Genomic DNA, 21,403 nt, shown 5'->3' with positions numbered 1-21,403 from the left:
AAAGTCATTATCGTGGTAATACGGAGTATCTTTGTTCCTATATTATGTGTGAGATAGACAGAGAAAACAAATGCTGGTGTAGCGACCCCTTAACTATAAAGTATAATGTACCCACGAGCTACGGCCTAGAACTAGGCAGTGTGAAATCATATTGAGAAAATTGTAAAGGGTGAATTTTGTTAATAATTTTCCTGAATTAATTTTTGAGAGTGTTTTTACAAATACTATAGGCAATAGGTGTATGAAAAAAAAGTCTAGCACAATATAAATTAATAACTTTGGTACATGTAATACTATATAAAAATATCGTAGGTTTATCCTACAATATACACTATACAACATAATATACATATATATATATACATCGTTTATTAGTTTATTACAAAATGTGAAATATGTTATATATATATAGGTGATACAGTTTATATTTTATGATCGACAGACGATTAACAAATGACAATGTTCAATAGTTTTGGATAACCAATATTTGAAATTTAATTCCATTTACGCGAGTAATAAGTAATTACTAGCATAGATTAATAACACTAATGTTATTAATCTATGCTACTACAGTACTACCTATCTACCCATATTACGTTTATAGATATACGTATACTATGTAGCTATACATAAATATGCCATTATAATTTATAGTTTGTGATAAATAATAAATATTGGTGGTGCATTATTATTATTTATTATTTCAAAGTATCCTACTATTCCAACTGTGTTTATCGTAGGTATGTTGTTTAAAGATTTTTAAATGAAACCCGAGTGCAAACAACTATTATTCAAAAGACGATTAATAAATAATTTAAAGAAGCACGCAGACAAACGAATGTTAAATTAAAATAATGAAATTTCTGCTTTTATTTGTTAAGAATGTAATATAAAAAATATTTTTTCTTCAAGTTCTTCCATGCAGACAGTTTAAATGTTATGGTGTGTCGTAAACCTTTAATCGAAACTTAAAGCGCTTACATTTTATAAAAAAAATAATAAGAAAAATTCATAAATTATTATCGTTGGTCTTGTTCGTATGTCTGCCATATACTACCTATAAATATTTATACATAAACATTTTGTCCATTTTGATAAAAACATATTAATATTTAATATCAATAATTTATTTTTACAAACTCGCGATAATTTATAGAACAACATTTTTCGGCTAACCGTCGGTCAATACACTAAATACTGCCCATATATTTGTATAATAAATAAATTAATATAATATAAAGTCTTACACCTTATATAGGCCATAGTTATTAATGTATAAGAATCAATAGTTAAGGGCAGAAATAGGTGTATTATATAAGAGTAGGTCCTTAAATCCTTAAACATTTTGAAATCAACACGTTACATGTAGGTCATACATTGTATAGGTACTTACTTATAATAATATCTATTATTTATAAAATGCTAACGGAAAATAAATGAGTGTAGTTATATTGATAAAAATAGCAAACCCAAAACCCGATATGCAACAATTAGTGTAGGTTGTTAGTAAGAAAGTAAAAAATATGGATTATTATTTATTAACTATATTATATAATATAGGTAGAATACTATAATATTGATAGTTACTGTTCAGTTTAAATAAGATTGTGAATTTATCATTGAATATTGTTTTACTTCGTAATTTATACCAATAGTATTGTGGTCGTAAAGAAAAAAATTAATGAATAATAAAAATGATGACATTACGTGACGAGTTTACAAAATATATATTTAAAATATTTATATACATATACATTCCCAGAAATTACAAAAGTCTGAACTATTTTGCGTTTATATCGACTATAATTGTGAAACATGAATCATAAATAATAACTAGGTATTATTACATTAAATATGCATATTCGGTTTAAAAAATCAATTCATAATACATCCTACACGTGGTGGTTATTATTAACTATTATAGACAGTGGTGTACAGATCGATTATTTTTCTTTGGTGATGTAAATTAGTATACTTTTGTATATTATTATTTTGTTTAATATTTAATGTAAATATTTCATTAATATGTAAAAATTAAACTATAGTACTTATTACTAATAATTATGTATATATATATATATATAATATATAGCTTACTAATACTTGTTTAATTCACCTCTGCAGTCTTCGAAAAAGTAGCGCACAACTTACACTACTTTACAGAATATATCATATTCTCCTTGAGGGTTGAGAGCATGTTTACGATAACTTCTTTGGTGACCTTATCAATCATTTAAACTGAAACCGGGTACAACCGTACAGGTTTGTCTTATTTGTCATAATTGTTATCAATAGTTAAATAATATTTAATTTTATTAATAAAGTACTTATCTGTCCTTAAACTTAGGAGAAATTGGTAGTGATTTAGGAGGAGTACTAAATTCATAATATAGTAGATAAAGGTCAACGCATATATGAAGGAATACACAAAAACATTATATAATATGTCTTCCCATATTATGTATATATTATTATATTATAGGTAATAAACTAATAACTAATAAGTGAACTGGCTCCTGGTGTGGTTAGTCATAGTAAAATGATATAAATTGTTACTTTATTAAGATATATAATTAACACTTATACATAGTTATTATCTATATAAAGCGGGGTGTTCAATTTACAAATTTATCTTTAATGTCGAGTAAAAATTAATCATTATATTAGTATAGCCTAGGTGTTTTAATTTTAATTAATTTGTCCTACATTATTGAGTTTGGTTCCCACTATAAGTGACCGTCAGAGATATTTACGAAAAAATACAACTTATTTACAAGGCCATGCATATTATGATGAGCGTTATTTATATTACAAACAAACTAAACGCTGATAAGAAATTATTAGTTTTGAAATATATAACGATGTGCTTTTTTTCATGGTAGTCATGTTTTGGGAGTATATTATTATACATGTATATAAAAATATGATACATTACGAGACACAAAGATAAATATTAATAACCACTGATGATATGACTGTGCAGTATCCATGAAATTTTAAACTTAAAGGTTAGGTTTCAAATTATTTTTTTTTCTCTATTAAGATAGTTTATATAATATATAAGTAAGTAAATACCATAATAAAACACGATATTATTATATTAAGGATATGAATATATTTTTAAATAATCTCAAACAAATTAGTTTCGACAACCACAAATTATAAATATAAACAAATTAATCTATTCAATTGGAAAACGGTTAAATTTTAAATCAACTTTCAAGTGCTCACTAATAATATTATAATTAGATTATTACAAAATACCTATCTAAAATCATTATTTTTTATTTAAAAATCTATTTTTGTCTAAATAATTTAAACTTAAAATAATAAAATAAATATATACAAGACTGTTTATAAATGTTTATGATTTTTAGGTTACAATATGAACTAGTTATATGAGAAATTTATTAAATTAAATGTTTAGTTGAACATTTTATACATTTAATATAATTATTTACAAATTTTTGTGATTTTAACAAATTTTGTCAACATTTCGATGTCAAATGCTTGTAAATAATAATCATGAGTATGTATTTTAAATATTATTACTTCATACTTTCAATAATTTTTAATTAATAACTTTTTAATATATTCAAGAGAACAAATTTTGTGGCATTTTCAAACTATAAAATACTACTTGTCATGTATTCATACAAAAAAAAAAATTAAAAACACACATCATTGTTAAATTAATATTCCCGCTTTAAATTTAAAACAGAAAATTCCCTACAAAAAAAGCTAGCCGTAAGTTGTTATTAACTTATAAGTTAAAATACAGACATGCTTATATTATGCTGAAAAACCATTTTGAATAGATTCGTGAAATAAATTGTTTAAAATGTACCTAAATATTTTTTAAATGTTATTATGTTTAAAAAATAATACTATACATAATTGTAAAAAGTTCCCACGAAAAAAAGTTTCTTTAAATACAACGAAATAACTAAAATCGTTATTTTATATATAGTTAACCTAAATGTTTTGCTATATTGATTTTGTTATAAGCTAAATATTTATGGGAAAAAAAGCGTACAAGTGGGTACCGCTCTGTTATATAGTAGGTATCGAGTGAGTCACTGTGAGCATATGTTATATTTAAATTAAATGATACATCATTGTGTAAGAAAAACGATTCTGAGCGAAGATGATCTATCAGCCTATATCGCTAAGTATATTTCGTAATATTTAGATATTGTATATTAGATAAAGTAATACATTTATTTTACTATTAGTAATATAGTACCTAGTTTGAATTATTTTTTACGGAAAACATTGCATTTTAAAATATGTATCTACATTGTGTATTAGTGTGTATGAAATACGTAAAACTTTTATATCTCCACGTAGTAACGAATAATTTTTTTGAACTATAACAAAATATTGAATATTATTATTAGTAGTTTAAATATAAAAATATTGTAATTTTAATTGAAATTTGAAATTTGAAATTTAATAAATCTATAAAAATTATGCATAAGTATATTATATTCTTTAGATTTTTTGATTTCAGTATGAAATATTTATAAGAAACTTAGAATTAAATTTTTCAAATCTTAGCTATAAAAATATTTATATATTCTAATATCTATAAGAAATTAAGAACTTATGTGAGATTATGTATTAAATTTTCAAGTATTTTTACCCAATTGATAATTCTTATCGACATGTAAAAATGAAAATTTTTATTATGTACCTGTATAAAACGATTTTATAAAAACTGGTGAAATTTTACGTTAGTTATTTACGATTTATTATTTTCGAATTAAACCAAAAAAATAAAATCGATTTTGTTAAAAACTGAATTTATTATTTGAAACCACCCTCAAGGGTACACATTATGTATTAAACACATAAAAAAACACTTTATTATAGTAAAATCAATACATTTATTGCTCCACTCAGAATCTAAAAAATATATTTATACAGTTATACCTATATATTATTCGAATAATATTTGCTTGAAACTATATTTAAATGTTTAAATTAAAATTTTCTATAAATGATAACAATTTTAAAATATATTGACTCTTTTTGAGCTATTTAAGACATTTGAAATTATAACAGTATTTTACTTATTTTCTATGAACTTTAATATAAAATTTTCGCTGGATCAAAAGCTTTATCATTTAATAATAGGTTTCTTTAAGTTATTATAAAATAGCTGTTTAAAAGTATTAAAAATACTTAGATAAGATTAAAATAAGCAATTTAAGTTAAAAATGTATATAAAATGACAAATGTACAATATTTATAACATAAGTTTAAATACATTTAATACGATGTTTTTCATACGTAGTTCGTGCTGAAACTAAAAAATCTAAAAAATATATTAACATTAAACACAATTATTATTTTTAGGTATTTCATTATTTCAATATTTCAATTTTAGATTCGACATTTTTAAACGAAGAATAGCGTTTTTAATTATTTTATGTTCAATATGTGTTACATGAAACATAACTAAATCTAGTTATGTATTCGTAATCACTTAATATTCTGCATACGATTATCTTTGCTTATTCTAATATTATACATATCTATTTTATCATTTTTGTACCTATATACTCGACGCAACCTTAGTATATTATGACTAGTGAGGCATTTCATATGGTGATATATTATCGAATATCGATTGCGCATAAATGGAATATCAACACCCAGCCTGCAAGACTTCGAACCATCGACCGTGTGGAATTTGAATATACCTAAATAATAAGCAATAAACAGTTTATTATAAACTTATGTATCTATTACCTATACATATGTGTAACTGCGATCGCATTACCGCTATATATAAAATAAAAATGACGATATAAAAACACGGAAGTACTAAGATTACGGGTTTTAATTGAAGCTACTCGTATACATAACGCGAGTACACACACATATATATGTAGGCGTAGGCGTATGTAAGTACTAAGTATGATTTATAATTTTTTATATTAATGCGGGCTACGGCAGGGCGTTGCCCTTGTTCACCGTGGACCACGGGGTTTATATTAATGTGACTACACTTTACGAGTGACACGCCCAAGTAAGTTAATTAATTGATAACAATAAAACAATATAGGTATAATAACGTATTGTAGATTATAAACATATGAATCAGAATTCGTATATATTGTAATTATACTATACATGGATGATGGGTATATTGAATGCTGACATTCGATAAGTCTGAAATACATATGTACATCACACCGGTAAGACTAAATGGGTGTGTTAGTGTATTGTATAGACATAATAGGTATGAATGATGTATTATATTTTCGTGATCCAAACTTCCGACGGTTTTCCAATTATCAAAATAAAACGTTACGAGACAACGAAATCATAAAAAATATGATGAATCGTAGAAAATGTGAATCGAATATCAGTGTACATATGATATTAATTTATTATACATATATATTACTACGTATAGGGATGACCGGCCGTGATTTACGATTCTTATTGCGGAGAAAGATAAGAATGTAAATTATACTATACATGTATACTGTATAGGTATAGTAGTCAACATCTAAAATAAATAGTGTTTAGTTTGCAGCAAATATAGATATAAAATATATATTTGTTAAACAAATTATTTTCGTATGAAAAAAAAAATCAGTTAATGGGGTCTTTTGCAACGGTTATTACCTACTATACTTAGGTATATTTTTATGTTTTTTCATTTTTCATTTTTTATTCTTTTTTTTTACTTATACATTGATCATATACACATGATTAATCAACGTATACATTATACATACGATTTTCATACAACATATTATGTTATACTAAAGTTGTATCATACTTATATAAACGCATGACTATTGTGATTAAAAACTGCATTGGCGATATTATTTTATGCCTCTTTCTCTACCTCCGCATTTTAAATTCGTTGCGATTACACATAATATTATATTAATTATAATTTATAATAACATTTTTGATAATAATTATCAACAAATTATTTGTTGGGTATCTCCACACTTCTTAAAAAAGCGGTCAAATATCGCATTAATAGAGGATTAATTTTGGGTCGAAGACGGAAAATCGTTGAAGGTGTTAGGTGAAAAATTAAAAAAAATGTATAAGCCATATTTTTAGCTGGTTTTATACAATAATACGTATATAGTAAATACTATGTAATTTACGTTTAAAGAGGACATATACACGGGGACAGCTAATGCTAAAAATAAAACAGTATATTAACACTGTAAGATACTGTATTATTAACCTAGCCATGGGCAATATTTTCTAATGGTATTTTCATATCGCACTAATTTTAAACTTGGAATAGGTAAAAATATAAATAACTATTTAGCATACCTCACATCCATGCATCATAAATGCCTATCCGAAGCGCCGGCTAATCATTAGCCAAAATTATTGTTACATCTTATTAAGTAACATTGTTCATATTATGTTGGTTTTTACTGAAATTGAACTGCTGCAGCTGATTGTAAATTTACTATGTGCCACATTTATACCTTTGATGGAGATCACAAATGCAGATGTAGCGTTCTTTTAAAGGGTATACACTCTTTAATTTTTTTTTAGAAATTAATCACTATCCTACATTAAGACTTTATTTGTAACCTCAATCACTCACTTGAAAATAAAATATATAATAATATATAAAATAATATATGTATAATGGTAGCATATTTAAAATAGGTACCAAGTACCTAGTCGGAAAAGTACTATATCCATAGTTTGTCCAGCAAGAGAATGCGCCGATTCTGCGCAACCCCTCGCGTCGCCATACTATCAAAACTGGTTTGCTTATGGTTGGGTATCATTGGGGAATGCGCAGAGTTTGATTTTGGTCGGTTGGCGTTCTCTCACTGGACAGAGTATATAATGAATCTTATAGGAAATACTTTATACATATATTAAACAAACATAAGCATACAAAACGAGTATATTTTTCATTGAAATATAGTAATTTTCTTTTTCTTTTTTTTATAGAATTAAACTTCAAGTATAATTATTTTAGAATTATAAATAGCATAAGAATAATATATTATTTTTAAAAAAATTGTCTTTAAATCTTTCAACATTAAACAATAAATATTTACATTATATTTTCATAATAGCTGCATGCTGCATGTAATAATAAATCAAAATATCATGTACCCATATAATAAATTTGTATAATTTTCTTTAGCTATAAAACATTTTATTAAGATTAAAAAAAACGGTCAATGATATTTCATCAAAAAGGAAAAAAAAGATTGGTAAACACTATACAATATATTGTAGATATAAACTACACGCTATATAATATAACCATTGATAGTAATTATTTGTTCATAATAAAATTACAATTATAAGCAATTGTTTGAAATCAAATTAACAGAATTAATTTTTTTTTCATCAATCGCACAGTACAGAAATAACTAAAATATTTATTTTAAAGTAACACACGCATACACACATACACACATATTTATTATGTATAGTATACATATTTATGTGTGTATGCGTGTATAAGCGTACATTTATTTATATTTTTGTTTTATAATAAACAACAATAACTGCTTATAGTAAAGGGTAATCAACTATTTAATTTCACATTTCCAATGCTTGTGGCCTGAGTTAAATTATGAATCAGGTCTAGACGTTGCATTTCTGATAGACTTTGGAACATACCCATTATTACATCTGATGTAACTTCAGGTGTGTCCTGTTAACAACAAAAAATTATACACGTTAATGTTAGAACAAATAAACTTTTAAATTTTAAAATAAATATTTATGTTTAGTTCAATCATATTTACATTTACTGTAGATGTGACTTGATTTATAACTGCATCTTTCCTTACGCTCTTGATGTTGCTTCCAATTAATGAATCAGCTACAATTGTGCCATCAGATTCATCTAATTGACTTGTTAACCATTGTACTACGGCTTGATTGTTATCCCACAGATAAGACTGTAAAAAAAATTACATAAAATATTATCAATAACTTTTTTGATAGGAAAATTATTAGAGGCATTTGTGTTGTGTTTGATATTATACAGGTAATCTTTTATTTTTTCTTATTAAAAAATTAAAACTAATAAAATGTATAGCAAAATAACACTTACAGCAGTGGTGCCTTTGTCTTCAACAAACCATCTTCTTAGCATTTCATAGGCAACATCATCTTGAATGGCATCATTGGATTTTGTTATAACTTTTTGGATTTGGTTTTGTAATAAACGCCGTTTAAGACGCCAATATAATGTATTACGAGATTTTTTCCATTGAACAATATCTTTGATAACACCTTTACTAAGCATGCATTTAGGTGTATCATGTAAGTCAGCGAAATGAATTGCTACTTGATGGTAAATAGGTTTCAACACTGATACTCTATCTGCAACGTTCTTTTCTATTTCAACTGCTTCTTCAGGAGTTGGGGTACCATTAGCTTTGAGACTCAAAATATTTGTATCAATTCTGTGAATAGATTTTAAGATGTCTTTTTCACGGAATTTAATTTCAACAATTCCTTCAGGTTCTAGAACACCACCCCTGTAAACAACAAACATTTAATATTTAGATTTAGGTTATCATTATAATAAAACTTACACAACTAAACAATTTATATATACGATTATAAATATGAAATTAATATTTTATAGTATTATTATAATAAATATAATATGAAGACATGATAATTGGTACTAATACAAAAGTACAAAAGTTATTAATTAATTGTACTTAAAAGTATTTTTGTTTTATATTTTATTACATTCATCTTTTACAAAAAACTATATTGAATTAATATAAGTCATATATTTTAACACACTATGTATACTAAAACTAATAAAATAGATTTTATGGATCTTAGATAGAATGGACTGGTAACAAAAAGATGAGGGCGCAGAGTTATAAAATAAATATAGGTAAAATTTGATAAATTCTTCCCCCCCCCCCTGAAGTTATAGACTTTCTTTAAATTTAATATGGCTCTCGTTGCCAGTTCATTTTATCTTAATCTCTGGAGAAAATCCACATGTTCATAATAATGTATAAAATAAATAGCATCACTTATACTATTAATATAAATTAAATTAGTTTATATTTTTAATGATGAAGCAATTAAAATGTTCTAATAATAATCATTTACAGATATAGGTTTAATCATTTTAAGAATATACATAGAAAATATAAGGTTAATAATTATTATAAGCCAGAGATTTGTGCATCACTAAATAAATTTGGTTCTAGTTTTTTTTAATTCTTAGCATTATATAAATAAAATATTGAAATTGAAATTATTACCGGCTATCTGGATCTGCATACATCTCAATATGTCTTGGATTAATAGTAGTATCTACAACAGCCCATGCTCCTCCTCGCAACTCACCAAATGGTGGGATATATGTGATGATTGGCTGATTGTATTGTCTTAGTTCATCAACAATGTATGCACCAAATTTCATAATTTGTTCGTACATGTCTGATGAATTAAGAAAATTTAATGAATTAAACTCAAATGTTGAAATGATGATCACAAAAATTCACAGCAATAAATTAAATACATTTAAACTGAATAATTTTTTAATTTTATAATTATAAATGAAATACCTTCATTCCACCAGAAAAACCTCTCCAGTTAGCAAAGATGAAAAGTGGTAAATCTTCATGAGCAAAATCTTTAATGGCTTGAGATGTTTTATACGCAGAGTCTGGGAACCATACTTGTCCAGCTTGAGACACAGTCTAGTAACATAAATATATATATTAATACATGATATAACAATTAACATAACATAAAATAAATATGATGATTACCTTAGATTCCGAATCCAAATTGGCAGGATCTGCCGGTAAAGTAACTTCTACTGTTCTTGTTTCAACAGCAATAACACCAACTGGGATTCCTCCTAGTCTAGCTCTTCCACAAACAACAGTTTGTGCCCAGGGTTGCATTATTTCATCCCATGATCCTTTATCAAAGAATCCTGACTCCCAATGGCCATCTGAATAAATACATTTTCAAATAAGTAAATTTTGGATATATTAATTTAATATATAACACTAACTGGTATCTTCTTTTCCAGCAATCATCCAACGAGGATCATATGGGACTTTGGTAGGCACATAGTCTATATCTCTTTCTACGGGATCCACACTTTTAATCACAGGCAATGGAGATTCTTTAGTTTTTGGAATGTAAGAAAGCCACTTCAGAATTCTGTACACACCATCTAAGTCTCTAGCCTCAGTCTTGTGTGACACACCATTATTATACATAATTTGAATACCACCTAACTGATTGTTAGATGCATACACTTCACGACCAAGAAGCTAAAAAAATAAGTTTGAATTTAACTGATGTTTTTTTCTTTAATCTAAATAAATAATTTAAAAAAAAAAAAAAAAAAAACCAAACCTTATTTAAAGCACTGTATCCTGTTAGAATAATATGAGAATTCTCAATTTGAATAACACGTTGACCAAGTCGTACAAGATAAGCCCCAATACCAATAGCACGACAAGTCACCATTGAAATTGTAACAATATCTTGATACGCACGAGAAGTTTCACCAGCTATCATTCCGGCGAATTTTAAATTTTCAACACCATAACCAAAATCTTTTCCTGTTTTCAAACACCAGTACATTAACATATTTCTTAAATATTGTAATAAATAATAATGTGTTGTTATTACCAATAATGTCAGTTAGTTTATATCTTGGTTCTCCTTCATCTTCAATTAATTCTGCTTCTACAGAATTTTGACCAGCTAATTTTCCATAGTCATCTGGTGTTAAATATAAATATTTGAATCCCTAAGATGAAAATAATTCAAATTAATAACAATAATAATTAATAATAATATCTTTAAAATTATAAATATTTATCAAAGTGAGAATAATTTAGAAGTAATGATATTTACTTTTTCCGGATCAGATGGATCTTCCCAGGCTACATTGAACAAACTTTTTATTTCTTCTGCAAGACCAATACGAGCTCCACTGTTAGCTGATATATAAATACGTGGAATTTTTCTTCTTCGTGCTTCTTTAGAAGCTAAATCAAAGACAATATCTTCTTGTGGACCAAATGAACCAATGTTCACAGTTAGATCATTAGCAATTACAATTATATCTCGACCAGAAGGATATTCTGGAGTATGCATTGTAAATCTCCAAGCAACCATACCAGCCTTTATGATAAAAACACAATTTAATATATTTTAGACAAACATTGACCAAACATTAATACGTACAGTATTTTCACCAGAAAAACGTTTCTGCTCAATTAAATGATTGTCTTCAACAACAAGTTCAACATAGTCAAACACTAAGCTACTTTTTAAAACTCCATCTAAAAAAAAAAAAACATGTTTTTTTTATAAAGAATGATATATATCCAAATTTTTTTCAGTAAACTAATAACTTACCATTTGGATGTTCCAAAATGTATTCTTGCCATAAAGTTTCTATCATTTGTCTAAACATATCTGGAATATCATAAACATAAGTTGTTCCGGCACTTTGAGCTTGGAATCTTTTTTGTTGCAAAAAGTCTTTGGTTACATATGGAGTAGAAACTGGAAGTCCGTGTAATGGTCCTTGCTTTGATTCATATGATTCAAATTTAATCTGTAAAATAATAAGAATTATAAAGTAATTAGACGTATAATTGAAGGAAGCTTCGTTTAATGTATGTTTAAAAAATATTTTTTTTTTATTTGAGGAGTTTCGATTAAGTTATTTAACATTTAGTCAAAAACTAAAAATATTTTAGATTTTTATAATGTAATACAAATTATATTGCCTACTTGTGCTTGACTAAACCTTGGTTAAACTACACCCTTAGTATAACAATGTTAAAATTATGAAATGTTTTTAATGCACTTACCATTCCTAATTTAGAGTCAGTAATTTCTTTATAAAGGCAAATATCCAAATGATAACCGCTACCATTTGCAAGGCTTAATCGGACATTTGAAGTTTTACTGGTAGGCGAAGGCCGTATTGTCATTCTAAGCTCTGCTTGAAGAACTCGCAATTTCCAAAGACGTGGACCATACCTCATTACCATATTAGTCACACTTTCTTTGATCTAAGCATAAAATAATGTATATTTTGATGAGTAAAAATATATAACTAATTTTTTGTTAAATTTACTTTGGCAGGATCCATAATAACAGTAGGGACGAAATTCAAAAATATATGATTACAGTCAGTTCTACGTGCATGTGGGTGGCTAAAAGCAACTTCTAATTCATCCATTGCTTCCAACAATACACGTTCTCCTTCATTTTGAAGGTATTCAAAAGATGCTTCTTTTGTTATTAAATCTTGATGTCTTATAATGGAACGTATAAAGAAACGATAATCAGTTACAACTTGACCTCTTGGAACCTATAAGAAAAAATAAAACATGAGAATATTTTAAATTAAAGTATATAATTCAATTTACTTTAGCTTTTCCTAAATACAGGTACATTTTTCTGTTTGATGTAGGCAAAGCTTCTAATTCATAAGTTCTCATTCTGTTCAATTCCAATTGGAAAGCCATACCTGGCTCTAAGTGCCGGTAAATTCTATCTTCAGCAAAATCTTCATAGTTTCTGTAGGTGAATAATTTAGGGAATTGCCTTCTACAAATCAATACAAATAAATACATTTAATAAACACGAAATACAAATAAATACAATTTGTAGACATATTCGATTATTCCCAATAATAAAAAACTCTAATAGTCAAATAATGAATGATTTCTTGATTATAATCATTCATAATTTGATTATTAGAGTTTTTAATTATTGGTAAGTATCCCATGACATGTTATGCTTAGGTGACTACTAACATGGTTGTAATGATACAAAAACAAAAATAATTTAATTACTGTTCATATAATCATTGTTTCAAATATAGGGTATAGTTGTAGGTATTATTTGCTATTATTTATAAATCTCACAGTAATTACATTATTTATTAATTTTACTTTTTAATACGTAAGATAAGAGTAATATTTTTAATTAGTTCTTTATACAAAAATTTTTATCATTTTTATAATTCAATTTTATGTTTCTCAAAATACAAATAAGTAGTGTATAATATATCTCACAACAAAAATGTGATTGTAATAATATATAAATATAATAAATTACTTATTCAAAGCTAAGAAAGTGATTCTTCGGATTGATCTTTTTTTCAACTCTTCTCTACGTTGTTGACAAAATTCTTCATACATCTTACCAAGTTTATCATCTTCCATATTTCCAGTATCTTTCATAGCTATACATAATATATGACACGGTTCAATCTGAAATTAATAAAAAGAATTTTTATAAAAATTATGCAGTAAAACTTGCTTAAGACACTTTTCAAGACACTAACTCTCTAGAGCATCTTAAGCAAGAAAGCGGTGAAGTCTTATATGGGAATTGAAAAAAAATTAAGTATTTAAAAATATATCCATGTTTATTTTTTTATTAAATTTAATTCAAAAATAAATACACTTATACATACATTTTATAATTATTATTATTTTTTCATTTTAATCTTTTTAATGTATACTAATAAAAGTATATATTTTTGATTGCTTGAGATTGTGAGGATGCATTTTTAGCAAGGAAGTTTTCTACTTTGTTAACATTAATCAATATTACTTAATAATCTTATTTTAATTTTCTCAAAAATATTAAAATTTATTGTTATTTACTGAAAAAAGAATGTCTTATCTGATTAGAGAAAATCAAACTTCTTAACAGGTGGTTTTTACATTGACTAGTATAAGGATTATCTAGTGACCGATGGAAAACAGCATTTTAAGCAGGGAAAGTGTCTTAAACAAGTTTTACTATATTTTGCATTATATACAATTACAAATCTTATTACCTCAACATTCTCTTGGTCTGGGGGCCGTTGGTCACCAAGAGACAAGCTCACATTGAGAGATGAGCTTAATCTAGATTCACTTCCACTTTCAAGTGCATCAATGATTTTTGGGGAAACATAAACAGGAGAAGATAGATCTTCCATAATATCCAAGATTTCATCAAAATATTGTTCAAATTGAGTAAATGATTCAAATGCTGCCATACAACCAGTTCTTTGATAAGTTGGGATATATGGCAATGGAGTTTTGATTGGTGATTCAAGGGTTTCAGATCCATTGGCTCCAGAATTGATCTTATTTTGTTGACTATACACAATAAAAATAGAAATAAAATAATATTTATTGTAACAATTTTATTAAAATACAATAAGCTTACCGATTTGGGTGAGAAGAAGGCAAAAGAAATTGGAAATGTACCAATGGTATTTCTCCTGACAGTTCCAAATGTTGCAAACATGTAAGATCATATGATATGTAAACACGTCTAACATAAACCTAATTAGACATCAAGATATTAATTTATTATTATTAGATTACTGAATATTCTCAAGTATTTAAAATAGTTTATTTCAATAATATATATTACCTCTAATGCAGCATTGCAGACTGCACGGTTTGAATGATAAAAGAAGTCATGAAGAATATCAAATATAGAAGTTTCAGATTGGATAAGTTTTTGTAAGTTTTCAGGATGAAAATCATGTCCATACATATCAACAGCAGATAAAAATATTGATTCCATTTGGTTATGTCTTAATTCATATGCTGGTTGGTGTGCAGCAATGAGTACCTATAAAACATGTTTTATGAAAAATATTACATAATATAAAATCTGACATAAAGATTTTTTATTGATCAAACCTATAATACTTAAAAAGTAAAAATGATTAAAAACTAAAAATATTTAAAATAAAATTAAAAATACTAACTTGTCGGGCCCGAAGAGCAACTCTAGAATGTTCACTGCGATTGAGTGAAGTTAACTCGTTTAATGTAGCTGCCAACTCATCTGTTAAACCAGGTTCATTGGACCACAAATGATCAATTAACATAGTAACTAACATATTCTTCTTTGCTACTTGTGTATGTGAAAATATTGTTGATGTAACAGCAGCCATATCGTCTTTGTATCTATCCCTTAATGCAGTAGCACATTTATCGTAACTTCCTAAAACACATTTAAATTACAGCTCATTAAATATATTAAATATAATTAAATATCATACAAGGAACTATAGAAAATATATAATATTTTTAACTTAATATAATATATAAACATTTCCTTACCATGTTGAAATTGACTTTCCACTTCATAGTATTGTTTCAGCAACTCATGAACAGCAGACTTCATTCGACCACGAATTCCATTCCTATATCTCTGTACCAGTTGAACAATGCCTTGTGTTGTCTGGAAAAAGCTATCACGGTCTGTTCTTTTTTGTAAAGTTGCAGCATGACTTTTGGTTGAAATGAATCATAAAAATAAAAATAAATAATTAATATCAAATGTATTAAGTAGTTTGTTCAATAATAATTTACCCATCAATAATTGCAGCTATTTGTTGGCTAGGAAATTGAGCAAGTACAGATGTGATGTTCCTTTCATATAGCTTCATTAATGATTTAATTTTTTTATCAACAGCTTTTGGTATTCTGCCTGATATTGAAGATATTACTTCCTAAAAAATGTAAATAAAAATTGGTCAATAATTAATATTTCAAGATGCAAGTAACAATACCGAACCTGCAACTCCAGTAAAGGTAAACTTGGATCCCGTAAAGAATTCATAAACTTTTCAATGACTTCTCTCAAACGTACAAGATGATATGGTTCTGGCAAACAATACCCTGCCAGAATATTATCTAGCATACCTCTATAGCATGTATGTATATTATTAAGACTTTCTCCATAAATATGTGACGTTCCATCAAGTTCAAGGAACTGTCCTTTATATTCAACAGCTTTTGTAACCAAAGATGGGTCATCTAATTCAAGCGTTGCAATTAATGATCCAGCATCAAGAACGGCACCAGGTCTTTTGCTATAATACACACGGCCATTTTCTGTTGCTGTTAACGTCATTACCATTTTCATTACCTGATTAAAAAAAAATACAAATTAATCACAACCATTTAAACTATCTTAAAAATAATATTTTTACAAGCTTTTTATTTACCTCTATTTCAGCATATGGTTGACCTTTTTTAACTTGACCACCATCCTCTATAAGAAAACTAATCAATTTACCAGCAGACGGCGAGCGTAATAAAGATGGATCATTTTCTTTTTCAAAAACACATGTCTGATTACCAATTACAATTCTATACCGATCTACTTCTTCTCGCATATAAGTAGTAAAACTTGATCCATCCAAAGATAACAAAATTCCTGAATATAATTTAAAATGTAATAGAATTTTTTACAACTATAAATAATAATATAAATACTAAATAATGATTTACATACCACCGTCAGACAGACGATGGACTTCGATTTCCTTGAATGAGCCATTCATAATAAGGAAGTATGAATTGAGTCCAGATTTGGTGACTTGAACTTTATATTTGTATCCACCATTTATAAGTTCAACAGATACATGGTGATCTAATGTACTAGCACTCAGTACCTGACCACTAAAAAAAAAGATATAAAATATAAGTATTATTACATGTAGTCAATAAAAATAAACACTATTGATATTGAAACATAAATATTATTTTAATATTTAACTTAGTACTTTGAAAATTAAAGTTTGAGGACAAACAACTATCTAGGTACTTGAAATTTTAAAGAAATGCGTTCAATTTAAAGGAATGTGGACCAGTTTAAACACATTTTTCTTTATTGTATCTTGTTAATAAAAGATACTGAAGTTCAAAAAGGTAAATAAAACAATATAAAGAATTAAATAAAAATCTTATACAGGTAGTCATTTTTAAGATACAACTGCATAATTATTACATAAATTATCAAACATAACTATAATTGTATTACTCTTTTAAAGTAAATATTGAAACACATATTACCGTTCTAAAGATGTTTGAAAATTTTGGAATGATTCGGATATGGTACGATCAGCAATATGAAGTCCTCCACAAATGACTCCAAGAAATATGTCTGGCTTTTCAGATTGTACTCGCTCTGATATCAATAAATCCAACCAAGCTGTATCAATTGTATTAGACTGAAATATACAATAAGAAAAATTTAATAAAATTTAAAGTATTTGTATAAAATAGCAAAGAATTATATACCTGGAATGATTCAGTTTCAAGAAGTGTAATTAAATATTCAACTGTAGTTCTAAAATCTCCTCGAATTGACAATTCTTTAAGTGCAATAACTAAATTTCTAATTGATGACAAAATAAATACATAAATAATACTATAAAATATACATTTTATTTTTTAAAATCTTACTCTCTAGCTTGTTCTCGGTTTTCTCCCCATGAGAAACAATGCCCAAACTGAGAATCAGCAAATTCGTGTAATCCTCCTGAGGCTGCTACACTGAAGTATCCCCAAACATTCTTTGAAGAACGGAAATTTAATTCTTGAACTGTTCCCGAACTAGGCTTAAAACCTAAAATAAAAATGTAATTAAACATGAAATTGTATAACATATAATTTCATAAGCAACAATTAATTTAATTTAATTATTTTAGTTAGTATAATGAATACAAAATGTAAATTTACATAGAAATTCAATACAGTTATAAATTATGTTTAGATACAGCAACTAAAGATATTAATGGACAAATTAATAACTTGGTATATTAAAAATAATAAAAGTAATTAAAATTTTAATGTACCTTCATCAGGGTTTTCACTAGTAATTCGAGCAGCAATAACATGACCCCATGGATGAGGTTTATGTCTTGGTGCATCAAAATCAATAGAACTTTCTCCCCAAGCAGATTCGCCATAAAGTAATCTTATGTCTTTAATACAGTTAAGAGGTAATCCCATTGAAATTTGCAGTTGTGCAGCAGGTAAATTCACATCAGATACCATTTCAGTGCATGGATGTTCGACTTGCAGTCTAGGATTTAACTCCAAAAAGTAATAATTTCCGTCGGTATCGTACAGATATTCAACTGTACCAGCACTAACATAGCCAACCATTTTAGCAATACGAACAGCAGCCTAAAATAAAATAATGAAAACAAAAAAGGTTAGAAATTACTAATTATTATAAAAAAATAAAATTATTACTTTCTCCATTTCTTCAAAAACGCTAGGTTCGGCAATCACTGCTGGTGCCTCTTCAATAATTTTTTGATGTCTTCTTTGAATTGAACAATCACGTCCAAACAATGATATAGCATTACCATATTGATCAGCTAAAAGTTGTACTTCTAAATGTCTAGCACATTTAGCCAATTTCATAATAAATATTGGTGATCCAGGAACTTCAGATTGAACCTACAAATTAATAAGTTTATAATAAAAAGTATTCAATCATTCCCAAATCAGACAATTGTAAAGTATATAACTTTCAATTACCTGTTTGAATGCATTTGGAAATTCTTCAGTATTTTCTACTTTTCTTATACCTTTACCGCCACCGCCTTCACTAGCTTTAATCATAATTGGATATCCAACTTTTTCAGCTGACACTAAGCCTTCTTCGATTGTTGCAACACAACCTTTTTTATACAAATCTGGTCCAATTTCAATTTTTTTACCGGAGTAATGTCCAATTACACCTATATAGGAAATGTATAAATTTAAAAGACAATTATATATACATTTTAATTTAGTTTACAGATTTATCTTATACTATAAAACGTAGTGTGTTTCAAAATGAGAATAATTAAATTTAATAAAATGAAAAACACATATTTATTTGATTAAAAAATGTTAAGTGTCAATTTTGGCTTAAAAGTAAAATTAAATTTTAAAAATAACGTTTGTAAACATATTGTGGCTGGCTAAGTAAATTATCTATGTAAATTGTTTGAAATAAAGAATTAAAGGTTAGGTTAGGTTCATTTCAACAGATTCAAACTGTAATAGATAGTTTCGTAATGTTATAAAAGTTTAAAATTGACATAAAAAGTGGGTCGTCCAAAATGAAGAAACATGTGTTATAATATATCCTTTTATAGAAGTTCATATTATTTTGTTCTGTAACAATTAAAATTCCACACAATACAATATAAGGTTCTATACATGGATATGGAAATCTATACTAGTATGTGTAGTAATGAACTCATTAATTAATATTTATTAATATTCTACCTGAACCAGACCAGGGCAATGTTGGAATTTCAGCTGTTTGTGCAACTATACTTGAAGCAATTTTATCACCAAGAGCAAACATAGCTTTTTCAGGTGGTCCAATAAAAGCAATTTTATTTTTGTCCAAGAGCTTAGGTAGTTCTGGATTCTCAGAAGCATGTCCCCAACCAGCCCACACAGCCTACATAAATCAGACATAAATATAAATATAATTTATTACATATTTCCTTTCAATTTTGTAAATAAATATATACCTGAACTTGTGAACGTATGGCTATATTGACAATGAGTTCAACATTAGCATAATTGTTGTTATTTGTACCTCCAGGTACTGGTACATAGTGATCAGCCATTTTAATATATTCAGCATTTGCTAAAATAATAATAATATACTAATCATACTATTTTATTCATACATAATACCCAACATAAATAAATAACTCAAAATAAATTAAATAGTTATCTTTTCTTTACATACAGAGTAATTATTATTAACTAATTTTGACGTTAGTCTTCATAAACCAAATTAGATATATATTAAAAATAATACCTTTAAGATCCTCTGGTGTAACCATAACTACAAATCGTACAGCTCTTTCATTTCTAAACATTTCATAAGACCATCGACGAACAGATCTCATGCATTTGACTGCAGCAATACCATTGTTAGCAATCAAAACCTGTAATAAGAAAAATAAAATTATCTTGTACTATAAAATGTAGAAATGTTTGAGTTTTAACTTTAAGAATATTGATTATACATTATTAATGTGATTAAAAGTTAAAACCAAAGAATATATATTAATTCAAGAACACTAACCTTGTTTATAACTTTTGTTCCTTTAAAACGTTTCACAAATTCTTCAGGAGTGCTAACATTGAAGTCTTTTTCAGTTAGTCTTTGATGGATCACATTGCCTTGTGACATACTAGGCCTATAATTTATTTAATAACATATTTTGTGTAAAATATTAATTGTGTAATTATAAATATTTGATATTAAAATTAAATTAGACGTGTTTATTTTATAGAAAAGGTAAAGCAGCAATTGTAAAATATATTTACATATAATATATTTTTTTAATTCTTAATATAATAAAACCTTTACTTATTAAAGTGTGAATAGCATTTTAGAAATAATTTATTGTTTGTACTTTTATTAATTAATATCTAAAACAAATTTATTGGTGTTGTAGGTAAGACATGAACACAAATTATATATACAACATATTAATATTTGATCAATAAATCATATATTCTTTAAAATAATAGTGCATTAAAATCAAAACTTATATAAATAAGTATGTAGTTTATGA

General features: G+C 26.5%; 1 protein-coding gene across 4 annotated transcripts in view; it reads right to left on the bottom strand.

Moving 5' to 3' along the window:
- Positions 1–8,403: 8,403 nt before the first annotated feature.
- Positions 8,404–21,403, bottom strand: part of LOC113560189 (acetyl-CoA carboxylase) — a 43,136-nt gene continuing 30,136 nt past the window's right edge. For all 4 annotated transcript variants that reach the window (XM_026965947.1, XM_026965946.1, XM_026965948.1 and 1 more), the window contains 35 exons: positions 20,908–21,022; positions 20,638–20,767; positions 20,342–20,460; positions 20,088–20,268; positions 19,350–19,552; positions 19,059–19,268; positions 18,656–18,989; positions 18,264–18,426; positions 18,099–18,195; positions 17,871–18,028; positions 17,311–17,477; positions 17,021–17,232; positions 16,588–16,941; positions 16,383–16,522; positions 16,131–16,300; positions 15,773–16,011; positions 15,430–15,633; positions 15,220–15,338; positions 14,843–15,149; positions 14,113–14,267; positions 13,419–13,599; positions 13,124–13,360; positions 12,855–13,058; positions 12,394–12,595; positions 12,220–12,317; positions 11,887–12,156; positions 11,659–11,779; positions 11,380–11,588; positions 11,030–11,294; positions 10,779–10,966; positions 10,573–10,706; positions 10,266–10,445; positions 9,083–9,512; positions 8,772–8,927; positions 8,404–8,677 (listed from right to left, as the gene is read on the bottom strand). In XM_026965947.1, coding sequence (XP_026821748.1) covers positions 8,549–8,677; positions 8,772–8,927; positions 9,083–9,512; positions 10,266–10,445; positions 10,573–10,706; positions 10,779–10,966; positions 11,030–11,294; positions 11,380–11,588; positions 11,659–11,779; positions 11,887–12,156; positions 12,220–12,317; positions 12,394–12,595; positions 12,855–13,058; positions 13,124–13,360; positions 13,419–13,599; positions 14,113–14,267; positions 14,843–15,149; positions 15,220–15,338; positions 15,430–15,633; positions 15,773–16,011; positions 16,131–16,300; positions 16,383–16,522; positions 16,588–16,941; positions 17,021–17,232; positions 17,311–17,477; positions 17,871–18,028; positions 18,099–18,195; positions 18,264–18,426; positions 18,656–18,989; positions 19,059–19,268; positions 19,350–19,552; positions 20,088–20,268; positions 20,342–20,460; positions 20,638–20,767; positions 20,908–21,022 — 6,781 coding nt within the window. In that variant the 3' untranslated portion in view covers positions 8,404–8,548. The remainder of the gene's footprint in view (positions 8,678–8,771; positions 8,928–9,082; positions 9,513–10,265; positions 10,446–10,572; positions 10,707–10,778; positions 10,967–11,029; positions 11,295–11,379; positions 11,589–11,658; positions 11,780–11,886; positions 12,157–12,219; positions 12,318–12,393; positions 12,596–12,854; positions 13,059–13,123; positions 13,361–13,418; positions 13,600–14,112; positions 14,268–14,842; positions 15,150–15,219; positions 15,339–15,429; positions 15,634–15,772; positions 16,012–16,130; positions 16,301–16,382; positions 16,523–16,587; positions 16,942–17,020; positions 17,233–17,310; positions 17,478–17,870; positions 18,029–18,098; positions 18,196–18,263; positions 18,427–18,655; positions 18,990–19,058; positions 19,269–19,349; positions 19,553–20,087; positions 20,269–20,341; positions 20,461–20,637; positions 20,768–20,907; positions 21,023–21,403) is intronic.

This window comes from Rhopalosiphum maidis, chromosome 3, assembly GCF_003676215.2.
Source record: "Rhopalosiphum maidis isolate BTI-1 chromosome 3, ASM367621v3, whole genome shotgun sequence".
In the NCBI taxonomy this organism is placed as follows: Eukaryota; Metazoa; Arthropoda; class Insecta; order Hemiptera; family Aphididae; genus Rhopalosiphum; species Rhopalosiphum maidis.
This window is presented reverse-complemented; position numbering and strand designations above follow the sequence as displayed.